The sequence below is a fragment of the Pleurodeles waltl genome, chromosome 7, assembly GCF_031143425.1.
Source record: "Pleurodeles waltl isolate 20211129_DDA chromosome 7, aPleWal1.hap1.20221129, whole genome shotgun sequence".
Taxonomy (NCBI): domain Eukaryota; kingdom Metazoa; phylum Chordata; class Amphibia; order Caudata; family Salamandridae; genus Pleurodeles; species Pleurodeles waltl.
In genome coordinates, this window is record NC_090446.1 from 1,440,205,822 (window position 1) to 1,440,231,372 (window position 25,551).

At 45.3% G+C, this 25,551-nt stretch overlaps 1 protein-coding gene across 4 annotated transcripts in view; it reads right to left on the reverse strand.

Moving 5' to 3' along the window:
* The window catches only part of LOC138246456 (uncharacterized), a 420,592-nt gene that overhangs the window by 66,008 nt on the left and 329,033 nt on the right, over positions 1-25,551 (reverse strand). For all 4 annotated transcript variants that reach the window (XM_069201077.1, XM_069201078.1, XM_069201079.1 and 1 more), the window contains one exon: positions 19,176-19,229. In XM_069201077.1, coding sequence (XP_069057178.1) covers positions 19,176-19,229 — 54 coding nt within the window. The remainder of the gene's footprint in view (positions 1-19,175; positions 19,230-25,551) is intronic.

The following is a 25,551-nucleotide window of genomic DNA, read 5'->3' on the forward strand; positions in this document are numbered from 1 at the left end:
AATGATCATAAGTCATCTAATGATCACCTACGAAGAGTACAAAGCGTGGCGGTGCAACTGTTGGATATAGCAAGTCATTATTTGCCCTTGTGTTGCCACAGTGCATTGCGATAGCAGACCAGGAAGTTGTGACCTTCAACTTCATCTCTGTACTTGGATGAAAGTTTGCAAAATTTCACATTTTTAGAAGGGTTTGTTTAATTTCCAACTTTGCCAAACTTCCCATCGAGAGAATGTTTGCACCAAAAGTGTTATGTGAACTTTTCACACATAAACTGAATTAAAGTGCAAGATTTCTTCTGTTTTTTAAAATACTTTTAACCCACAACTTTGGCCAAGTTCACAAGAATTGAAAACATTTACAAAATACTTCACAAAGGAAAGAATAGTTTTTCTCTACCATGACACATGGATATTGCAAGCAGATGGACAGGGTATAGTATCAGTACCTACTGATGACTGGCCAAACAGACATTCACTCTCGTAATTTGTAATAAACAGAAAAATAACAAAAAAGGGTATATGTGATTGGGGATAATTTGTAAAAAACATGTGTATCTGCAGAGCTAATAAGAATAGCTTTCTTAAGTAGCATGAACCCACATGCCTACCCTACCATATAGAGCACGTGCACATGTGCCTTTGCTATACATTTACTGGCATGCTGCAGACACATAGCCAAAGACAGCTAGACATTCAGTCTCACTGACTAACATATACAGGGACCTATTCACAATGGTAAATTCGGTGGTTAGTTTAAGATTACATTTACCTCACTTGTGCCTGCCAGGAATTGCTGAGTGTGCGGAGATCTCCTCCCAACTGTGGATATATCCACACCGATAAATCCCACTCAGGGGTATTCCTGGGCATCCTAAGGCATGATTAACCTAAGCTGTTTGTGAAGCCCACCCACATCAAGTGCGGTGGTGGGCACTGACAAACTCCTTCCATTCCCATTACAGCCTGGAAGGGGCTGATATAAATCAATTTCCAGGGTGAGAAGGGATTTCTCCACAGAGAAAAACACTTTCCCGAGGAATCGTTTTTTTTAAATGGACTTGCATAGGGAATCCCAATCTCTCTTGCAGCTATCTGCGCCGTGGAATTCCATAGAATCCGCAAGTAAAAGCAGCTTTCCATCCCATATAAATCCACTCAGATTTAGTGAATTCCACAAAGTAGTAAACTGCACTCTTATGAAGATGTAACTGTCCAAGTGTAGTTAGACTACTTTTTTGATCTGACCCATAATCACGTCTACGTGTAGTCATACACGCACATGCAGGAGGCACTGATGCTCGGATGGAGAACATCCTACACAACACCCAACTATGTAGGAGGCACCGATTGCACAGTCAACATTCACAGACAACACCGATATAACATACCACACACAGACAATCCATACACAAATCTGTATGTTTATACATTGGCAGCACCATAGGGCAACTTCACAGGCAAAACATGTAGCTGCAAAGTAGTCATCTACACATACACAGGCCAACACATCTAAAGTCGCTCACACACACAAGCCAGACATGCAAGTAAGCATGAATAGACTCAGAGAAATAAAGACGCACATGCGCACAGATCGCAATGCATTCAGGGATCCTTGCACAAACAAGCTTGTAAATGGACCCATATCACAACCAACTTACTGAGTCCTACATATGGTGTCAAAAAACTCTAAAAAGGGATTCATGAAAAGACTTTTGGCAAGGTGATGGCATCAGGTTAATATACCCAAAAGCCTTCATGCACACACAGAGCAAGACACCAATGCATGTAGACCAGCCTGATATTGACGCTCCTGTTCATGACGACTGACATGCATAAATGTGAATGTGTAGAGGATCACACAAATTGCCATATTCACAGAAGCAATTATCATCCAGGTTCACACACAGGCTCATATGTATAGTGGGGTTCACAGATGAAGTGATGAACGGGCAGGCGGGTGGATTTTGGACAGATGGGTAGAAGTGATGGTAATGGGATGCAGCTTCTAGCACATTTTATTCATCACAGAGGAAATCATATTTGAAATGGAAAAAGGAGCGGAGTGTCAACTTCTATTTAACTTTTGACCTATTCCTGAAGAAATAAAATCTGAAGAGAGCTGGAATTCTTCGGATCCCCCCTAGTGGCGATCTATGCTGAAATAATCTCCAGCAGGTAAAATGCAGTGCATCCCTATTCCACCCCAGATATTGGTACAGTCAAACACATACAGAAGTAACATTCAATCCTAGCCTTTCTCAGTAGTATGGCCAGGTGTTAAATGGCACCCTGAAATAAGTAATATTCAGGAGTTACATTTTCCAGATATAAAAGACACTTTTGGTGTTGATGATTATGCCAACTTTAAGAATTAATATTTTGATTTGCAATATTTTGCCAAATTTCGTCAGCAGTTGAAAGAGCAATCTTGGAAGATCTCTTTGTTGAGCTACAAAAACCTGGTCAGCTCGGATCAAGACTTGAAAACTGGTGTAAGAGCAGGGATAAATTATTGGCCCTCATTGAGCGGCCCGGCAAAAAGTGTAATATTGACCACCCCCCCTTTTGCGTAATTTGTTTTTGTTGGCCGTAGAACTCTGCACACTTTGCCACTGCTAACCAGTGTAAAGTGCTTGTGGTCACTCCCCCAAACATGGTTCAATTGCTATCTACCTAACTGACATATCTAATTTACTTGTAAGTCCATTGTAGAGTGGTATATGATATACCCAGGGCCTGAAAATGTAATGCTACCAGTGGGCCGGCAGCACCTATTGTGTCTCCCACCTGTGTAGTACTCTAAAACTTGTCTCAGATCTGCCATTGTAGTCTGAATGCAGTGCCACACTGCCATGTCGACTTTGCATCTAAAACCCCACACAAAGACCTAAACTCCCCTACTATTACATATAAGCCACCCATAAGGTAGGCCCTAGGTAACCCATAGGGCAGGGTGCTATATAATTGAAATGTAGGGCATGTACCTTTAAGTTTTACGTCTCCTGGTAGTGAAACTCTACTAAGTGCCTTCTTCACTACTGTGAGGCCTACCCCCTCATAGGATAACACTGGGGATTACTTATTACATCAGTCAGATTTATTAGTACTATTTTGAAAATGCTACTTTTAGAAAGTTAGACATTTTCCTGCGCTTATCCCTGTGTGCCTGCAGCCTGTCTCTGATTGCATGTCTGGGTTGGGGACAGCTGGGTTTGTGTGATCCCTCTAGATAGCCACACACAATGGGAGCTAGGTGTGACGATGGGCCATCCTGACAGTAGGGAGTGAGGAGCCTGACACAGCCTCACACTGACACCTGTATAGGCTGTGTCCTATCCCCACACAAAGGGCTGCATACCCTCCTATAGTGAGTCTGGAGCCAGGGCAAGAAGGGAGGCCCTCTGTGCACTTCAAAGGCCTTATATGAAGTTTCCCCCACTTCAAAGGCACCATTGGGCATAAGTACTGGAGCTCTGATACCACCACTTCAGTACACTTCTGGACCTGTGACCACTCTGCCAGGAAGAAGAACTGCTGTGCTGGAGAACTGCCACTGCTGGACTGCTGCTCTGTAAAAACTGCTGCTTTGCTGTGTTGCCCTGCTACCTGCTGTTCTCTCTTACCTGAGTGATAAAGACTGAACCTTCATCACTTGAAACCAGAGTGACTCCAAGGACTAGCTGGCTGGCCTCCTGATCTGATATCTCAGAGATATAAAGAAACTTCCAACCACCCTGCTCCTGGACCATTGGAAGTGCTAAGGTGCTTGCTCCAGCAGAACCCTGCTGCAAGATCAGAATTGACACATTGTTGCTGTTGTGGGGACATGACTGGCACGTCAACTTTGGAACCACCACATTACCTTCGAAACCGCTGCTTCTGAACCAACGTATCACCGCCACTCCGTGGAAAAGATCGATGCATCACACCTACTGTGTGGAGGAAGCTGGCTCATCGCCTTCAGAATCACCACATCTTGAACAGGTGTATCACCTTCCAAACTGATGCATCACTGCTGTGGTGTGGGGAAATAGATGCATCCCCGTGCTGCTGGATGGGCACTGACGCATTGCTGGGTTGCATCCTGTATCTTCATTGATTCAACCAGGATGAAAGTACTTTTGTTCAGTGGGACTCACTGGGTTGCAGTATTCAGGCCGTGCTCCATCGCAGTTGGCCTGAATTTTTGACTTTGTTCCATTCTGCCACCAGATTTTCCAAGTAGTAAGCAGTCTGTGCTTATTGCTTCTAAGCGCTATTTCACAAGTTTATTAGTTTAAATTTCATATCTGAAGTTTATTATTCAGTTAGGAGCTATTTTTCTAACCTGGTGTGGGATCTTTCTATGTGGTGTTTTCACAATTTTACTGTTTGATGTATTGCACAAATACTTTGCACATTGCCTATTAAGTTAAGCCTGACGGCTATGTGCCAAGCTACCAGAGAGTGAGCACAGGATAATTTAGGTTTTGTTTGTTGCTTACGCTGACTAGGATTGTGGTATTGCTTGACTAGAGCTTCCACCCCTGTCAAGCAGGAACCCCATTTCTAACAAGAACAATAATGGCAAATGAGGTAACTTCAAATCATTAGTGAAACCTATGACTTAACTCCTCCTAGAAGGCCTCCAGGGCTCCATCTATTAGTAAGTGTAAGGAAATCTTACAATGCCTTCTGGAGAGAAAATGAAGCATCCTGATGCAAAAGACAAGTCAAGTACCTACATAACAGAAGCTTGGATTAGCTATGGGAATGTGAGTGGCCGAAGACACCTTTCTCAGAAAAAGTGAAAGAACTTCTCTTGCCACTAATCAGAGCTAGAATTGCAGACTTTTATGCCACAAATAAACAACTATCATTTCGGGCTGTAATGGCAGTGTTTGCTGATGTCAGAGTCTAAATTTCTCTAGCAGACATTCTCTCTGTGTCTTCAGGGAAAATAAATATGGAGTTAGGAATTACAGTGGGGAGCAAGTTTCAACAGAGTTTTGGTTCAGGCAAGCCTTATGCACAAGAATGAAAGTGAGATTTAAACGATGAAGTTTGCATGACAGCATGCAGCCTTATAGTGACAAAGTAACAACACTCATATTAATACCAGCCCCCAAATAAGAATTATCCTTAATTATTTCTTGGTTTGTGCAGATATTCTTTACCTTCATCATTGAACCAGTGAAGGAACTGAACAAGACTGCAGCTGGTTTATCCAGTACCACACCAGCTTTGAACCATCTGACCATATACTGCAGAAGGCAGCCCTGTGGCCTATTCTGATCCCTCTAAAAGCACTTAAATGATTATGGATGCTAGGCCAGTTACTCCAAGTCATTGCATATACCAGAAGAAGCATTCCAAATTTTTCACTGGGTGTTTCACACAAGCATGGCATGTTGGCCCCAGTCCTCACATTGCATTACAATAAATGGAGTTCATGAAATTGACTTACCTTTGGCATATCCCTGTGTGCCAGTAGATTGCATTGTGCAGCTCCTCGTCAAACCCTGCTCCACCCCAGAAATTAAGCCTAGAGCTGCATAAAAGCACCACTTAAGCACACCGTTGCCAGTTTCTTTATTGACACAGTATGTGCCATCAGAGAAGCAGAAATCAAGGAACCAATTATTTTTGCCAGTGTACAGATACCTAGATTGGGTCCTGTTTAGTTAAAAAAGAGTCCATTTCACAGAATGTGGAAGTAGAACAGCAGTGAGGAATCAGCAGTTAGATAGAGTATCCACCAGAAAACGTGTAACTTCCCCCATGGTGGATCTATAGATTTACTCACCAGCCCCTGCTAAAGTGCACTATGTGTACCCAGGGCCTGTAATCTGCCATTTCGACCTGGCAAGTGCACCCACTTGCCAGGCCCAAACCTTCCCTTTTACTGCATGTAAGTCACCTCTAGAATAGGCCCACAGCAGCCACATGGGCAGGGTGCAGTGTATTTAAATGGTAAGAGATGTACTGGTGTGCTAAACATGTCCTAGTAGTGAAATACTGCTAAATTCAGTTTGCACTACTGCAAGGCCTATCTATCCCCTGGGTATTGCCTTGAGATATCTTTTAAGTGTCATCTCCCATTTGGGAGCTGACGGAGATGTGGAGTTTGTGGTCTCTGAACTCACAATTTAAAAATACATCTTTTGGTGAAGTTGGCTTTTGAATTGTACGTTTGAAAATGCCACTGTGGGCATTTTCTTGCTTAACCATTCTGTGCCTCTGACTGTCTGTGGAGTATACATTTATTCAGGATGACAGTTGGGGTGTTTGTACATTTACTCTAGACAGTCACACAAAGGTAGCTGAGGTGTGCCCTGCATATTTTGATGGCCCATCTCTGGCTCCTTGGATGTGCAAGCAGGTGCTCTGAAGGAGAAAATCGACGCAAAGCCTGCAGACTCAATAATGCACCTGTCCCATGGTTGAAAAAGTGGCACAGCACCTGCAGAATCAACATAGCACCTGCCTCAAAGCTCGAACTTCCATGCAGTTCCTGCAGAATTGACAAAGTGCCTATTTCACCCTGGTCCCCTCATTATAGCACATCTGGATTTTCCATGCATCATCCCTGGGTATCAATTTGTCTTTCACCCCACACCGCAGTAAGGAACTGAGGCTGTGTTTCTGGAAATCAGTGCATCGACTTTCCTGTGAGTAAAGAATAGATGCATCACCTCCCCTGCCAGTAAGGAACTGACACATCACCCCACCTACGAGGAAAGAATCGACACATCACCTACCCTGCGCTGTGAGACACTAATGCACTGCTTTGCTTTTAGGATCCTCACCTCCCCTGCGGCCCACATAGTATTTGTTTTTGACGCATCCCAGGAACTTTGTGCTAAAAAGATTCAACCATTGATTCCTATGGAATAAAACTAATTGAAACCTTTAAAAAGTGATATCTTTACTTGTGTTTTGCTCAGATAAATATTGGCTATTTTTCTAAACTGGTGTGGAGTACTTTTGTGGTGTTTTTGACTTGTGTGTATGTATGGGTGTGGGTGTGTGCATGTGTGCGTGCATGTGTGTGGGTGTGTAAAAATACTTTACACATTGCCTCTGACATAAGCCTGACGTCTTGAGCCAAGCTACCAAGGGGGTGAGCAGGGTTTATCTTAGCTGTGTGACTCTATGACCCTGATTAGAATGAGGGTCCCTACTTGGACAGTGTGCAAACCACTGCCAATTAGAGACCCCATTTCCAACATTGGTGATCAGTGGTGAGGATAGGACTTGTTTTTGTACTTGACATACAGTGATGGTGTGCACTACTTCCATATCGCAAACCACTACGCAACCACAAATTGTGTTTTTATCCCTTTCTGGCCTTTTTTTTTGCCTTCTTGCCATACTGGGCTGCAGCGTGTACCAGGTGCGCTCCACTCCACTGGTGGGGCTAGCGGAGTTTTATGGTTAACTCTCTGCTCCGAGCAGAGCACAGAGTTCTAAAAAGTCTGTTAGCTCCACCAGTAGAGTAGAGCTCCCCCCACACCCCTAGTCCTCATCCACAATCATGTCTCAGTTTTGGGTGACATCTGCAGATGTTGCAGATTTGGTGTTTGAGTAGGAGAGGTTAGAAACGTATATGGTGCCTCAGCTAAAAAAGGTTCTGCAGGCAGTTCAAATGTTCTTCAAAGGCCTCATTAGGAAGAAGGAACTTCAAAAGGCACAGAGGGCCTGGTTAGCAGCCAGGAAGGTTGGTGAGCACACAGAGGATGGAATGATATTGTGGAGGAGTAGGAACAAAGTCTGCACCTCGGATGACAGGAGGAACCAGCATTGCCTGTGGGGCAGGTGGTCAGCCTGACTGGTGAAAGAGCTCCCTTCGAAGCTGGCAGCAGTGTTTCCTCTCCAAGTCTGTCTCCAGGGGAGCTGGAGAGCAGAAGGAGAGCTAGGAAGCTCCAGTTGGAACTAGCCAGGCTCAAAGCGGAGGCAGAAAAAGAAAAACTTGCCATGGAGGAAGAGGAAATGATGTTAGCTCATGAGCTGAAATTGAGAGTGCTGGATCTGAAAGCTAGGAGGGCTGAGTTCAGCTCAGATCATGGCAATGAAAGTACCATGTCCAGTAGTAAAGAAAAGGTCCACATACCCAGAGACGTAGTTTCTAAGGAGGGGGATGACATACACCAGTGGGCTCAGGCATATGAGGTAGTTCCAGATGTGGTCCCTGAGGTGGATTGGGGAAGTGGCACGGGGAGTCAAATTCCAGGTGGTGTGAAAGACACTGTACTGGCTGTAGAAGGGAGTGACAGGGAGAGGAGTACCCCCATGGAGAAAGCCCTGCTATGGGGGTATGGAGGTTGAGTATGAAGGACAGTGATATACTTTTTTTACCAGATGGGGATGATGTGGTGTACTTGTTCAAGGCACTGGATGGTTGGGTGAAGAGTAGAATGGTTAACACATGTGATGGGTTGTACAATTTGATTGCCGGGGAGCATATGTTCAGTCACAGTTATCCAGAGCTACGCCAACACCTGGTGGAGTGTGAGTTCTCTGACCCCAGGGAACTTGCACTGGTGGCAGACCTCTAGGTGAGTACAAGATGGTCTAAAGAGGCATTGGGGAGTAATCCTAAAGGTAGTGGCTTAGGTTTTCCCCTTTGCAGTGAGGGAGAGGGCTGCAGTACCCCAGACAGTTAGCAGTATATTAAGAGGGAAGGGCCCCATGTCCTTTCCAGAATAGTGAGAAGGGCTGCGGGTGGATGGAGACCTAGGGTTCCCTATCTTCAGCCTGAGTGCTTGTATTGCTCTCAGAGGGGGCACAGCCAGGGGTACCTGGTATGCACCAGGAGGCTATTCACTGATGGGAATCTCATAGTGTCAGGAGAACTTGGGAGTGCACCTGCTACAAGTGTCCCACTTTTGGCTTGGGAGGACTTGGTGCTCTGTAAGATGTACAGGGGTCGGGAGACCTGAGTCAGGCAGACTCTCACACAACAATGCTTCCCTTGGAGGGGTGGTTATACGTCCCTAGAAGTCCTGGCTTGCCAGACACATGCTCATCATAAGGCTATAGACCCTGGATTGGCGGGCCAGGTGCAGGTTAGCACCCTTGAACTGGTGGGAGAATTGTGCAGGACGGCTGCCACAGGCGCCCAGAAAGTTCTGGAGTCTGGGTGTACCAATTCCTACAGAGCCCAGGGAAGAGGGGCTGGGGGAGGAAGGACTCACCCCTGACTACTATCCAGCCTCAGAATACTGACCCTGGGATGGAGGACCAGTCTCAAGAACTCACCCCTGAACTAGTGGGAGGAAGAGCTGACAAAGGGTGCCAATCACCTGGGGCTACTGCCCCCCACTCTGAGAAACCCAAAGGTTATATGACCCGGAAAGGACTAAGGCCTGGTTCTTATCACTGACAGATGCCAGTGGCCACTGTGGGTTGCTGTCCTTGTGGACAGAGTTGCCATTGGGTTGGGAACAGGACTTACACCCCTAGGGTGGAATGGGCCACACCTCTACATTGGCCACAGTGGTACTGTCTGCCTACTGGGGTACATCTGTGAGCAAAGTACGGTTAGGTGCTGCACAGATGGAGTCCACAGGTGAGGAGAAGGGTTCCCCATGGCTTAGCTTAGTGGGCCCTGAGATTATGGAAGGAGCATTCCAACTAGCTTCAGAAAGGCACAGAACCAGAATGAGTCCCTACTGTTGTGGGCCAGGGTCCATGTTCTATCGCCCTAAGCAGGGAAGTCCATCAAAGTATTGATGGGTCTACCTTGGCTTTAGGCTGGAAGGGGGTTGTGTTGAACCTGGCACTTTTTGCAGGGTTATTCCTAAACCTTTTGCCTTCTTCTTCCTATTTTTTCTTAACTGTTTCTGTTGGTTTTAGGACTCTGGGAACTTTACCACTGCTCAACAGTGCTAAAGTGCATATGTTCTCGGTCTAAAATGCATTAATGATTGGTCTTTCCACGATTGGCATATTTGATTTATTAGTAAGTCCCTGGTAAAAGTGCACTATGCATGCCCACGGCCTGTGAATCAAATGTTACTAGTGGGCCTGCAGCACTGATTCTGCCACCCACATGAGTAGCCCTGTAAACATGGCTCAGACCTGCCACTACAGTTTTTAACCTGCCAATTCGACCTGGCAAGTGTACCCACCTGCCAGGCCCAAACCTTCCCTTTTTATACATGTAAGGTATCCCTAAGGTAGGCCCTAGTTAGCCCTGTGGGCAGGGGGCAGTGTATGTTCAAGGTAGGACATGTGCTAGTGTGTTTTTACATGTCCTAACAGTGAAATACTGCCAAATTCAGTTTTCAGTGTGGCAAGGCCTATCTCCCTCATAGGTTAACATGGGGGCGGCCTTTTAATACCTTTTAAATGAAGTTTCCCTTTGAGAGCAGATATAGATTGGAGTTTGGGGTTTCTGAACTCAATTTAAAAATACATCTTTTGGTAAAGTTGGTTTTTAGATTGTCAGTTTGAAAATGATACTTTTAGAAAGTGGGCATTTTCTTGCTTAAACCATCCTGTGGCTCCCGCCTGCTTGTGTATTCCCTGTCTGGTTCAGACTGACAGTTGGGCTGTTGTGAATCCCCTCAAGACAGTGATACATACGGAGCTGGGGTGTAGCCTTCATATCCCGATGGGCCATCCTGGCCTAGAGTGGAGGGAGGAGTGGTCACTTACATCTGAATGGGCTGTGCCTGCCCTCACACAATGCAGTCTCCGACCCCCTGGTGTGTGTCTTGGGCCAGGCCTGTGCAAGGCATTATCTTGTAAACAACAGAGTAGTGGACCCAAAATCCCAGATTTTTAGATTACGTCTTGATTCAAGAGAAACCTCTGCCAAGGAGAAGAGCTGAAGAGCTAGAGGAGGAGTACTGCCCCTTTGCCTGTGACTGCGCTTTCCTGGGTTGGCCGGCAGTTGCTGCTTCTGCCTGAAAGAGGACAAAGACTGGACTTTGTTGTATATTCCTGGTTGTGAATTGTCTCCAAGGGCTTGGATTGAGCTTGCCTCCTGTTTTGAAGTCTCAGGGCCATCAAAGGCTTCCTCTGCCAGCACCCGGACTCTCTGCTGGGACTCCTGCCCTGCCAAGTGGTGCCCTATCCAGTCCCTGGGCCCTTGAAAGGAGAAGCTGGTAGAGCAAGGACTGAAATCCACACACAGGAAGCCGTGCAGGGAAAATTTTGACACACCACCTGCAACGCGGCTGTTAAAACGAAGCGACACCCGCCTCGCGGTTGAAATAGGTGCACCACCTGCATAGCGGCAGGAGCAATGACTAAACACCCAGTTGTGGATGCTAAAAACAACGCAAACCACATGCTGCATGGTTTTCCATCACCGTGCGGCCAGATTTGCCATGCATCATGGCTGGGCGTCAAAATCAACATAAACCTGTGCGGACCCAAGGTGCCCCATCTGGAAAATAACTCATGGCCTCACTTGCGAGTGAGAAAATGATGCACTGCTGACTTTTTCGATGCACGCTCACCCCGGTGGCTTTATTTTTTACGCAAACCAGGTACTTGTGTAACAACAATGTTTCTATTCTATTCTATTCTATTCTATGGAGTAAGACTCTTTTTACTTTGAAGATTCATAACTTTACTCGTGTATGTTGGATTTTTGTTGTTTTGGTCTTTTTTGATATAGATTAATGTTGCCTATTTTGCTAGACTGGTGTAGTGTCAATTTTGTAGTGTTTTCACTGTACTACTGTGTGTGTTTGTACAAATAGTTTACATATTGCTTTTGAGATAAGCCTGATTGCTTGTGCCAAGCTACCAAGGGGGTGAGCAGGGGTTATCCAAGTGTGTATCTCCAGTTGCCCTGACTAGAGTGAGGGTCCCTGCTTAGACAGAGTGGAAACTGACTGCCAACCAGAAACCCCATTACTAACAATATGTCTCCAGTGTCCCCTACCTCCTGTGCAGTGCACACCCAATGTACCCTGGCAATATCGGCATCCTTATCTTGGAGTCTGGTGACAGGGGTGTCATGTTTTCTCCATGGGTCTGTGCAGCAGCAATGGCAGATGTTGTCCAGTCCTGTCCAGTCCAAAACAGGGGATGAATGTGGAAAAAATTTGACTTTTCGCCCCTTTCCTCCCCAGTCCACAAACTCAAACATGGAGGTCAGACCTCCGCTGTTTTCTTGGTAGTAAGGCACATCCAAATGTGCATGGCAGGAAGGGTGTCTTGTGTTCTGCTGTAAGACACTTTTCCCTTTTGCACTGTGGTAGGTGGTGTTTCTTGGAGGAGACGGCAGTTTGAATGCAGGTTTTCATCTATGAGACCACCAACATCTAAATATGGCAGTCATTTTCAGTTGAAAGTGGATGGCGGGACCATTACCGCCAACATCTAAATCAGGCCGCCTTCACGCAAAGAGGGAGACTACTGAAGAAACGCATATCCATGAGTGACACGTGAAGGTCAGCCAAGAATCCTGTGGATCTCATCCATGCAAGGTGCACGAGCACCATGCTAGTCCACAATGCTCTGCCTAAATAGTCTATTGTGGCCAAGCGGACTACATGACATATTTGGCTGCATTCTGAATGGTCTGCGTTAAAGTGGCTTGAAATTTATCAGGACTGCTGGGAAGATGTCTGTGATGAAGCCCTATAATGTGTGAGAGTACCTACCCAGAAAACATCTAGCATTGACTGAGCAAAGGGCTAGTTGAAGTTGAAGTGAACACATGTTTCCTGAATGGTTCATTGACTTCATTTCTGGATGCCTGAACCACTAGGCTCTTTGGAGTAAGATGGCATGAAAAAAGCAGAGTCACCGAGAGAAGGTCTGCAGCATTGTGCTACCCACTCATTTACAGGTGGGGCAGTACATGATTTAGCCCAGGTGCTTAAGAAGATATCAGTCAGAACCTTATTGAATGGCAGCAACATTAGCAGCTGATCTAATGACCACAGTAAATAAGGCGGTTCCTGGTCCTTCAGGAAGAACCCAGCCCTGGTCAGGGGAAGTGTCCAATATACTGGTCTCTTGTAGATCTACATTGAAATTGCCATCCTCATTTGAGGGAGAAATGTATCCCCATCATCTTGATCGTCACAAAGAGTGGCTGGCTTTAGTCCTTATATGATCTGAAAAGTTGTTTGAGTTTTGGAGGGTGGCTCGTAGGCAAAGATGCTGTTTTGTCAGTGTGAACTGGTGTCTGTTACATCAGGACTAGTCCAGGACTAAACCTTGGATGATTTTGGTCCGGAATCGAAAAGGACAATAGGATTGGCATTCTCTTCAGGGATCGACAGCATGGTGGAGTCTGCTCTATAGTTGAAACTGAACCCAAAACAGAGGGCGGTTCTGCCTGTGGTGACTCAACTGGAGGCCTTTGCAGATCCATGAGGCCTAAAGTCACACCAGAGGGAGCCAGCAGGGTACCAGAGATTGGATTCCTTCAATGCCTCAACCTGTTACAGCATTGCTGACAGTCACAGAAATCTGGCGTGCACAGCTACAGAATCAGCTTCCCGACAGGGGTGTGGGAACAAGACCAAGGGCAAGCTGCATCCATGTAATATCTCAGAGGGAGAGTGGTAGAACTGAAACAAGGCATGCAGGACTTATAATTCTTTTTGGACTTTGAGTTACCCAAAGTCCTGACATTGAAGTGGCCCCTAGAACGAGAATAGGCCTGTGCTCTCAACTTCAAGTAAGGAATGGAACCTGTGCAATTTCCTATGGTATTCAGCAATGTACAGCTTGAACTCACAATCCTGAGTTGCCTTCAGATATGTAAGGGCACAGTCTTCGCACAACTTGGAGTTGTGGCCTGAAGATTTACCTTGTGGGGACCCCCATGCGACAGTCTCTACAAGGCTTAAGGCCTGTAGTTTTATTAGAGGATACTTTCCCTTCCATTACAGAAGCAAATTTTGTCAGAAAAGCTTTGTCAATGTGCTAGAAAATGTTAGGAACTAGCTCTGGATCTGTGTACAAAGGCTCCAAAAGAAGGTAACTCATCTCAGGGTGTTTTGGTGGCGCTTGTAGGCAGCTCAAGCTGCCACTTCCAGGTTGGAGTGGGGATAGCGCGGACCCGTACAATGCCAACTTCACAGGAGCTATGATGCAAAATCTTCTGGATCAATACTCACATGGCCTATGTTTTTGCTATCATATTCAGGCATGACCCAAACTGCACATGCCTTTTCCTGTCTATCATACTGTTTTCCATTTGTCAGAAGAGAATACTCATGTGGGTCTGGTGAAAGAAGTTAAGAAAAATTTAAAAAGCAAGAAATTGCCGATTTTCATCCAGAAAATGGTCTCAACATTGTTTGGGGCTTGTCAGCACTTTCACATGTTCATGTATTGGCAAATGCAACCAAACTCCAGGCTCTCACTACCTTATTTGGGAACCCCAAAATAGATGATGCAACCAAGTACTGGCATCCACTCCCATCCACGTCTGGTCCTTGGCTGCCCCTTCATCCTTCTACTCAGTGAATTACCATTGAGTATAACAGCTGTGCTGTTATGACAAGAGTCATGACGCCCAAGATTATGGCTGCCACATTTGTGTTGCCCAGTTGAGACAACCCCAATTCTGTCTCCATGCAGAAGCCCAAAAACCTTGCCCATATGAGTGTTAGACATTTAAGAATCTACTGCAGGACTGCAGGATCTTCATATTTAAAGTTCTACCACATAATTCAAGCATCCCAGGTTTCAAGAATATACTGCAGGATTCCAGGGTCGCTCAGTCCATAAAATTCACAGCCAGGGTGTGGCCAAGTGCTCAACACTCTTCCCTGTTGATAACAGGAACCATCTGCTTGGGTGCTGGTATTTACTTGAGCTCCTCTTGGTAGGTTCAGCTCTTCACCTGTGGTCCTAGCTCTCCAAATAGTCTTCAAGTTAGATGCCATTTTTATCTTCACAGACGGTCCTGGTTGAGTCACATGTCTGAACCTCTTCTGCAAAGAATTCCCTCACATCCTTGGAACTCTTCACCTGAGTCCAGCGCTGTCTTTGGAAGTCTCATCTCAGTGATAAGCTGTGAAGCTTTAGATGTGCTTGAGTTGTAAAACTACTGTTGGATTCTTCATCTGCCCTTTTCACCTACATACTGGAACTCTGCCTTTTTTCTAAGTTTAAAAAGCCCGAGAGGCTCTTTCTTTATATTCAGAGACTAAAGTTGAGGAGCTTTAACCACTGTGTCCAAGACATCAGAACAGGGCTGGGCTCATGATGATAAAGATAATGTGCTATTGGCTTGTTTAGTGTTTATTATAGTACACCTGTTTCTAGACTGATTCTGGGGTATTTTTTTCAGTTTGTGTAGAATGTTACAATTCATGTCAAGTCTCTGTAAAATAATAAACTGCAAACAAATTAATTTAATGAAGGAGCAAAGTGTAAGAGTATACCGTGTTAATTTTAGTATATAAGAGTTGCCGGTCATGACAGACTGCAGAACACCTGAGAGGTCCATTTGTTGAGACGAGCTGTGTGACTATAACTCTACAAAATCTATTGTCCGCCTCTGTCATAGCCCTCTCATAAGGCTATTGTCCTTCTCCCCTCCTAGATATAAGTATCGTGAACAGCCTGAGAAGTGTTTTGGCACTGTTGACTCAACACGGATGGAGACAGGTGGTTCACTGCATTTCCACCACAATCTTTGGATATACAGATTAGTGGTAATTTGAAACTGACTCCCGTATTGCGCACGGTCAACAAACATCACATCAAAAAGGGCAGCTTCCAAGTGGCACTCATCTGATTAGACCTAAGACACTGAAAAGAGAGTGATTTAGCGCACAAGGGTGTCAGTGTAGGAGGCTGGACTGGCTTGTAGTGAGTACCAAGGGGTACTTACACCTTGCACCAGGCCCAGGTATCCCTTATTAGTGTATAGGGTGTCTAGCAGCTTAGGCGGATAGATAAGGGTAGCTTAGCAGAGCAGCTTAGGCTGAACTAGGAGACGTGTGAAGCTACTACAGTACCACAAGTGTCACTTGCACAATATCATAAGAAAACACAATACACAGTTATACTAAAAATAAAGGTACTTTATTTTTATGACAATATGCCAAAGTATCTCAGAGTGTACCCTCAGAGTGAGGATAGCAAATATACACAAGTTATATGTACACAGTACTAAAAATATGCAGTATAGTCTTAGAAAACAGTGCAAACAATGTATAGTTACAATAGGATGCAATGGAGACACATAGGGATAGGGGCAACACAAACCATATACTCCAAAAGTGGAATGCGAACCACAAATGGACCCCAAACCTATGTGACCTTGTAGAGGGTCGCTGGGACTATTAGAAAATAGTGAGGGTTAGAAAAATAGCCCACCCCAAGACCCTGAAAAGTGAGTGCAAAGTGCACTAAAGTTCCCCCAAGGACAAAGAAGTCGTGATAGAGGAATAATGCAGGAAAGACACACCCCAGCAATGCAACAACAATGGATTTCCAGTCGAGGGTACCTGTGGAACAAGGGGATCAAGTCCAAAAGTCACAAGCAAGTGGGAGATGGGCAGATGCCCAGGAAATGCCAGCTGTGGGTGCAAAGAAGCTTCTACTGGACAGAAGAAGCTGAGGATTGTCCTGGAACGAAAAGGGCTAGAGACTTCCCCTTTGGTGGACGGATCCCTCTCGCCGTGGAGAGTCGTGCAGAAGTGTTTTCCCGCCGAAAGAACGCCAACAAGCCTTGCTAGCTGCAAATCGTGCGGTTAGCGTTTTTGGACGCTGCTGTGGCCCAGGAGGGACCAGGAGGTCACAAATTGGACCAGGAAGAAGAGGGGACGTCGTGCAAGACAAGGAGCCCTCTTAGCAGCACGTAGCACCCGGAGAAGTGCCAGAAACAGGCACTACGAGGATGCGTGAAACGGTGCTCACCCGAAGTTACACAAAGGAGTCCCACGTCGCCGGAGACCAACTTAGAAAGTCGTGCAATGCAGGTTAGAGTGCCGTGGACCCAGGCTTGGCTGTGCACAAAGGATTTCCGCCGGAAGTGCACAGGGGCCGGAGAAGTTGCAAAAGTCGCGGTTACCAACAATGCAGTCTGGCGTGGGGAGGCAAGGACTTACCTCCACCAAACTTAGACTGAAGAGTCACTGGACTATGGGAGTCACTTGGACAGAGTTGCTAGATTCAAGGGACCTCGCTCGTCATACTGAGAGGAGACCCAAGGGGCCGGTAGTGCAGCTTTTTGGTGCCTGCGGTTGCAGGGGGAAGATTCCGTCGACCCACAGGAGATTTCTTCGCAGCTTCTAGTGCAGAGAGAGGGCAGACTACCCCCACAGCATGCACCACCAGGAAAACAGTCGAGAAGGCGGCAGGATCAGCGTTACAGAGTTGCAGTAGTCGTCTTTGCTACTATGTTGCAGTTTTGCAGGCTTCCAACGCGGTCAGCAGTCGATTCCTTGGCAGAAGGTGAAGAGAGAGATGCAGAGGAACTCTGATGAGCTCTTGCATTCGTTATCTAAAGTTTCCCCAGAGACAGAGACCCTAAATAGCCAGAAAAGAGGGTTTGGCTACCTAGGAGAGAGGATAGGCTACTAACACCTGAAGGAGCCTATCAGAAGGAGTCTCTGACGTCACCTGGTGGCACTGGCCACTCAGAGCAGTCCAGTGTGCCAGCAGCACCTCTGTTTCCAAGATGGCAGAGGTCTGGAGCACACTGGAGGAGCTCTGGACACCTCCCAGGGGAGGTGCAGGTCAGGGGAGTGGTCACTCCCCTTTCCTTTGTCCAGTTTTGCGCCAGAGCAGGGCTAAGGGGTCCCTGAACCGGTGTAGACTGGCTTATGCAGAATTGGGCACATCTGTGACCAAGAAAGCATTTCCAGAGGCTGGGGGAGGCTACTCCTCCCCTGCCTTCACACCATTTTCCAAAGGGAGAGGGTGTAACACCCTCTCTCAGAGGAAGTCCTTTGTTCTGCCATCCTGGGACAAGCCTAGCTTGACCCCAGGGGGGCAGAAACCTGTCTGAGGGGTTGGCAGCAGCAGCAGCTGCAGTGAAACCCCAGCAAAGGCAGTTTGGCAGTACCAGGGCCTGTGCTACAGACCACTGGGATCATGGGATTGTGCCAACTATGCCAGGATGGCATACAGGGCGCAATTCCATGATCATAGACATGTTACATGGCCATATTCGAAGTTACCATTGTGAAGCTACATATAGGTAGTAACCTATATGTAGTGCACGCAAGTAATGGTGTCCCCGCACTCACAAAGTCCGAGGAATTGGCCCTGAACAATGTGGGGGCACCTTGGCTAGTGCCAGGGTGCCCTCACACTAAGTAACTTTGCACCTAACCTTTACCAGGTAAAGGTTAGACATATAGGTGACTTATAAGTTACTTAAGTGCAGTGTAAAATGGCTGTGAAATAACGTGGACGTTATTTCACTCAGGCTGCAGTGGCAGGCCTGTGTAAGAATTGTCAGAGCTCCCTATGGGTGGCAAAAGAAATGCTGCAGCCCATAGGGATCTCCTGGAACCCCAATACCCTGTGTACCTCAGTACCATATACTAGGGAATTATAAGGGTGTTCCAGTAAGCCAATGTAAATTGGTAAAATTGGTCACTAGCCTGTTAGTGACAATTTGAACAGAGAGAGCATAACCACTGAGGTTCTGGTTAGCAGAGCCTCAGTGAGACAGTTAGGCACCACACAGGGAACACATACATATAGGCCACAAACTTATGAGCACTGGGGTCCTGACTAGCAGGGTCCCAGTGACACATAACAAACATACTGAAAACATAGGGTTTTCACTATGAGCACTGGGCCCTGGCTAGCAGGATCCCAGTGAGACAGTGAAAATACCCTGACATACACTCACAAACAGGCCAAAAGTGGGGGCAACAAGGCTAGAAAGAGGCTACTTTCTCACAGTCAGCCATAGTTGTATTCTGTCATAAGCCTGAGCAAAATGTGAGCAATACTCCAACTGACCAATTCACGAAAATGGATGACCTGAAGCCCATGTAACTATTATATTTATTTGTATTTTTTTCATGAACATTTTTGAAAACATGAGCTTGGTCATGACGATAAAGCTGCCTCTAGGCCAGGAGTAAAAAACATGATGTAGCCCAGTAATCATGCATTTTCCAATATAAACCACATTGCTTGTCCCACAGTTCAATAAAAGGCGACATAGAAACCTACGAATATGTACGTGTGTAGAAATGTCATTAGTGCCTCAAACATCTGCTGAGAAAATAACTTACCAGAAATGGGCTGTAGTGTGGCATGTTCAAAGGTGTTATTTATATTCTTGTAGCCTACAAACGGAAACAAACTCATTGTTAATACTTGTTCTTCATCTCTTAGGTTTCGCAGCCCTAAAGGACGCTTGCCTTTTATCACTTTATACATCTCAAAATCAGGGATAACATCCAGGTTTCACCTCTTGTTAATGTGGCAGCGTACTTTCTAATCATCAGAATAAGGACACTAGGGGGCATAGTTACAAGGAGCTTGTGCAGCTATTGCATCATTATTTTTGACCCTCTGGGGGCACATTCATTATGCCATTCTTACAAGGTGACACATTTGTCCCAATGTGTCACTTTTCGTAGGCCTGCGTCGGAAAATCCCTGTACTAAAACCAGCCGCACCACACAGTTTTTAATGTATGCAAGGTAGGCGTTCCTTTGTGAAATCTCAGAACTGACGCAGTGACATTTACAAGGTTGTCAATATATGACACATCTTATGGATGCATCGCACTAACCTGGAATGCGCCATGATGATTACGCCTCAGTAACCCATGTGTAGGAAATGAGGCAGTGGTTGTGGAATCAGAATTTGACCTGCTGAAGTCACTCAAAACACTGTATTAAGTTAGTAAATCCCATCCCCTCAACTAGCAGTAGGCCTACACAAGTAACATTCATGCTGTAAGACACCTTAAGCAACCTGGGACCATGGCTCCTTATATATTATCATCCACTGCAGCAATGCAATGTAACGTTGTGTACTCCACGTAAGGGACAGCCCAGGATTGCCACGTCTCCATATAGGAATGGGTCCCCAAGTCCAGCCAAACCTACTGCAAACTACAAAAAGGTAAATACACACATAAGTTAGGTAACACAGGAATTGTCACTTTACATTACATTAATTACTTGTATCTACCAACATGAATGTTTCCACCAATATGTCAAACATACTTATGTTCCTTGTACACTTAAGTAGACAATGCCCTCTGTAATGTAACATATACCATATAGTACTTATTCGTATGCTTTACATCGAGGGCCAATGGAATACTGCCCACAGTGTGTTTTCACCATTTCACACTCTATTACATTAGTACATACACATTAGGCCAGAAGCGTCGGTCAGAACCATCGCATCACCTATTTTTTAACACATTGCTGAAGTTGTGCTTGTCATAAGCCCAACTTCAGCAGTGCGCCATTGTTGGGGTGAATGCGCTGCTGCATCCTTCCCACAGATGCGTCAGAATTTCTGATGTACTTTTGGAGCTAGAGATATGGTGCGCCATATCATAAATATGGTGCATCCATCTCTCTGTAATCTGAATTAGCGCAGTGCAAGTTTTTTTGATGCATCGCTGCCCCTAGGGGATTATGCAACACATTCATACTTCTGTAATTCATGTGTTTTGACGTGTGAAGACACTTTTTTATGGCTGTTTTACAGGGTCGTTGTGTTATCCTCCAGTTGTTGATTATAAAGTAATGATGTCAGAACTCAACTGTAAGAACTTAATAAGGTTGACTACTGACATCACGTTAACTGCTGTCAAAGCCAGGAGCTGAGGGAAAAACAGATCAAAAAGCATAATTAAAGCAGTTGATTACGGAACAAAAACAAAACTTAGCTATTCTTTCTTCTTCTCGTTTTTTTGTCTAACTGTATAGTGAGAATCACAAAGGAGATATTTATGGCAACATGTTTATTTTTTGTACTCCTTAGTTGAATATGGAAACTGTAGAATCAGTGGTGGCTGGGGTTCAAGGGCTAAGGGGCTGCGCCCCTATCCTTTTCTGGCCTCTCTAGTGAAGCATAAATTTAATTACATGATGAAAGTAAAACATTTTCTGCACAACAGTTTCGGACTGAAAGTTGTGCCCTTTGAAAAGCCCCACTGAGCCTGCGTCAGTATGTGGCAGAAAGCTGCACAGTAGGGCTGACAGGGCATGCCCACGCAAAGCCTTACGTTTTCTCAGAACGCAGTGACGTCCCTGGCTTATCTCCACTGGAAGCCCTGATTGTAAACCGCCTGGAGCGTTTTTTCTTCAGCCCGGGTTTCTGAAAACTTCATGTCACTCAGATATTATTCTCCACCCTTTCCTATTTACTCAAATGGTGGGGTGTGATCAGAAGAGTCTACATACCAGAGGTCACATTTTATTAAAAGAATGTGGCATTGGGCAAAGAAAATCCCCAGTTTGTGGCAGAGAAATGGAATAAATACAATAAATAACTCCATCCAGGGCTCTCTGGGAGACAGGAGTGTGACCTGAAGACCTCAAGTCATAAATATGCCAAAGAGAACCCTGCACACAAGTAAGTTGGAGCTCTATCTTTTTTACAGACAGTAAGAAAATAATCTGTTCTCTCAGCTCTCCTCTCACTGCCTCTGTAGGTGATTTCGTCTCTCAAAGGCAGTAATGGTTCCAGTAATTTATCATGGCTAGTTATTGTTTTATTTCTTCTGCAGACTAATGACGTGATATGTCATATTAAACATGTAATCTGCAGCTCAAATAAACGTGTACCTTTTATCACTGAAACTGCTGGATACTGGATGGGTGAGCCAATGTGTGTTTGTTTGAATGTGTTTGCAGGGCTTGACAGAGTGGCTGAGAAAATGTGGGTGTCTGTGTATAAGAGTTGTGTGAATGGCAGTGGATGACAATGTGGATGAGTAAATGAGTAGGTGACCAAAGGCAGTAGGTGAGTAGGTGAATGGAAATATGTGGGTAGTGAGGCTCTCTCACAAGGTGCAATTCCGTCTTGTATTTGTGCCCCACCACAGCTTTCAGTCACCAGCCACCACTCCGTAGAATGTTTCTACATGTTTCTACTCATTTTAAGCTACTGCACCTTTTCTTAAAAGAAACTAGCATGTATTTTACTGAATCTAATATCTTTTTTGCAGCAAATATCAAACTGCTTTTTGATGTGTTTAATTTAGCACTACAGATTTTCAAGTATTCCTCATGCTTGCAAACAGGCTCTCTCTTTCAAATTAAAGATCTGTGCACCAAGGATTTAGGTGATTTCTGGGAAAGGTGATGATGCGACCATTTATTATAGGGATTGAGTCCCCCTTGCTGTACATGATAAGGATATTGCAAATCACCAAGGAGTTCCATAATCTTATATCGTCATGAAACACCTCGGACACTAGCAAGGCCATTATAATGTATGGCAGTAGGGACTTTTTCTGATATATATTGATATATGAAATCCAAAGAGAAATGTGGAACTGAACGCTTATCAAGAAGGAGGTGTCAAAACATGCATAATTTGAAAAACGTCATTGTGTATTTTACAAAAAATGTGTTGTTTGGCACTTAACCTTGCCTTGGCAGCCGCCTGTATATAATGCTTGGGTGTAGAGGAAACTCGCTTGTACATTGGTTGGTTTGCTAGCTTGTGACATCTCGTTCCTATATTGTGGTACGGTGATCAGTAAGGCTCTAGTAATGCTGTAGGGGTGGCGTGAGGCATCAAACACCAACTCCAGGCAGAGTCACTGATTTATCCGAAAAACAATTTTGGTTAAATAAAGTGAATTTGAGGGATTTTCTGAATGGATTGTGGCTTTCACTGCGGTGGAAAGACTGACAAAGACTCAACAGTGTCATATAAAAGTATACTTTTTCTCTCTAGCACCTTTGTGAAACCACAGGAATGAAGCTGGCTACATTATCACTTTAAATACAGGAAGCTATATTGTGTTTTAGTCATTCACATTAGAGCACAAACACCTGTGTATAGTTTGTATTAGACTAATTGATACTTAAATGTTATGGTGAAGATTTTTACTGCATGGATGTGTTGCTGTCATTAAGTGGCTACGGGTGTTTTGTGTTCCTTTTCTTTTTTTTGTTTTATTTGTTTGTCTTGGCAGTGTGATTCACTGCATCTATTGCTTCTCTGTGGATCCACAGCAGTATGTATAAATGACCTGCTATGGAGTCTGACCTCCTTCAAGGCTGTGTGGGTGTAAGTTAAATTCAGCATTGCTTCTAGGTCTACTTGAATGTTGTGGATGCTTCCTAGAGCATGAGGTACACTTTTGAACATTAATCATAGCATTTGCGTTGCCCTATCAGTGTGTGTTTTATTTTCCACTTGCCACATACATTTTTGCCCCATTTTGGGTCCATCCTCTAGTACATAACGGTAATATGTATGCATGTGCAAATAGATAGTTGTCTTGGGGTTTGGGTTGAATTATGAAATACTGATTTGCTCCTGATGACGTCAGAGTGATAATAACAGGGTTAAAGTTGCCTTGAGGCAGGACCATGTGATGCCCAGGTCCACAGTACAGTGTCCAAATGGTTATTGCTCCCTGAGGTCTGACACTACAATGGCGACGAGGACTGAGATTCTCAAGGTGTGCCCGAGTCACGGATCAGCAAAGACAGTTGCGAGTGTGGAATCCCAAGCGGGGATGTTATGAAGAACCGGGTGGGATTCATAACATCTGTGTCAAGAGACGCACCGTGGCCCTCATCACCAGATGACTGGACTACAGTAATGCCCTTTGAGTAGGAATAACAGTACTCCTCCTAACCATTGAGAACGCTGCAGCCAGACTCACCCTCAGCCTTTCCTTTTATCCCACATCACATTCCACCTCAGGCAATTCCACTGGCTCCCCGAACAGAAGAGATGCCAATTCAAGCTGCTAACCCAGACACACAAGGGCCTACACAACCAAAGACCTGGGTAAATTAACCACCACCTGAACTTCCACCAGCTGTTGAGACTACGTTCTGCCTCTCTTTCACTTGCCTATACTCTTTGCATCTACCGAAGCAGAAGTGGAGGACGGTCCTTCTCTCACATCACAGCAAAAACCTGGAACAGCCTCCACATGCACCTGTGGACCATCACTTCATTTCCGTAATTCCAAATGGCCCTCAAGACCTGGCTGTTCAAATAAACCTCCGGGACCTGCAAGCGCCTTGATACCTTATTGGGTAATGAGCCGCACTTTATAAATCCTGATTGATTGATGAAGCAGGAGACACCCATTTAAAGGAGATAGGTCCTATAAACAGTAGGGGGTCCACATGTGACATTGTGCCAGAAAGTTCTCACCACAGAGCTGTGCTGAAAATTGTCAGACCAGAGGGAACTGAACCACTATAGAAAAAAAACAGGGGAAATACCACCGGCAAGTGAGAAAGAGTATCTATAAAGGAGAAGTGCCACAGGTGTGGTGAGTGCAGGCGGCCATGAGAGGGCACACAAGTGAATGAAGATACCACAGCAGAGACCTACATAACCAGTCAGGTCACAGTTTAATCTGGAAAAGGCCTAGTGGAAGTTGAAACAAAAGAGGGACAAATAACAGGTATAAAGTGAACAAGGCTCAATCAGAAAAGGGGAGTGAAACAGCAATGGTCGGACAGTAAGATGGATGCTGTGGAGTCAGTAACAAGGGAACTGTAAACCAGGCAAAGCCACACAAGTGTTAGACCTAAGCACCAACAACAACCAGATTGTGCTGCAAATACACAAACTACTCAGATAAAAGTGTTCAGTCCCAATAACACATGCTATGGCCTCCATTCCAGCTATACAGCCATTCGCTTTCATCAGTGAACAATCCTCCAGGCACAGAAACGGCAGCAATGAGGGCGGACCTGCCTATGGTAGCCCAACTGGAAGCCTCTGCATATCCATGAGGCATGAAGTCATGCCAGAGACAGCCATCAGGATGCCCAAGATTCGGATAATGGTTTCCTTTAATGCCTCAATCTGTTGCAGCATCGCTGACAGTACTAGATATTTGTCGTGCATCTGGATTAACAGCTGGATCGTCTCCTGAGCAAGGGTCTGGTAACAAGACCAGGGGGACCTTTGCATCCCTGCAATATCTCAGAGGGAGAGTGGCAGGGCTGGAACAAGGCCTGCAGGACTTCTTATGCTTCTTTTTGGACTTTATCTTATCTGAAGGCTTAATGAAGTCCTGACATGGAAGTGGCCACTAGAACGAAAATTGGCGGCGTTCTCAACTACAAGTAGGAATGGGACTTATGCAATTTCCTACAGTGTTCAGCAATATACACTTTAGCCTCAAGATCCTGAGTCACCTTCAGGTATAAGTCTTCACACGACTTGGAGTTGTGGCCAAATCCCTATGGCATATCATGTGGGGACCTGCATGCAGCAGTTCGTACAAGGCTTAAAGCCTGTAGTTTTATGAGGGGACACTTTTCCTTCCACAATGGAAGCTAATTTTGTCAGAAAATACTTGTCAACATGCGAGACAGCCAGGAGCCAGCAGAGGATCTGTGTACAAAGGCTCAGAAAGAAAATAATTTATGCTAGTGTTTTTGGGTGGTGCTTGAGCTACCACATCTGGGTTGGAGTGGGGGAAGTGCA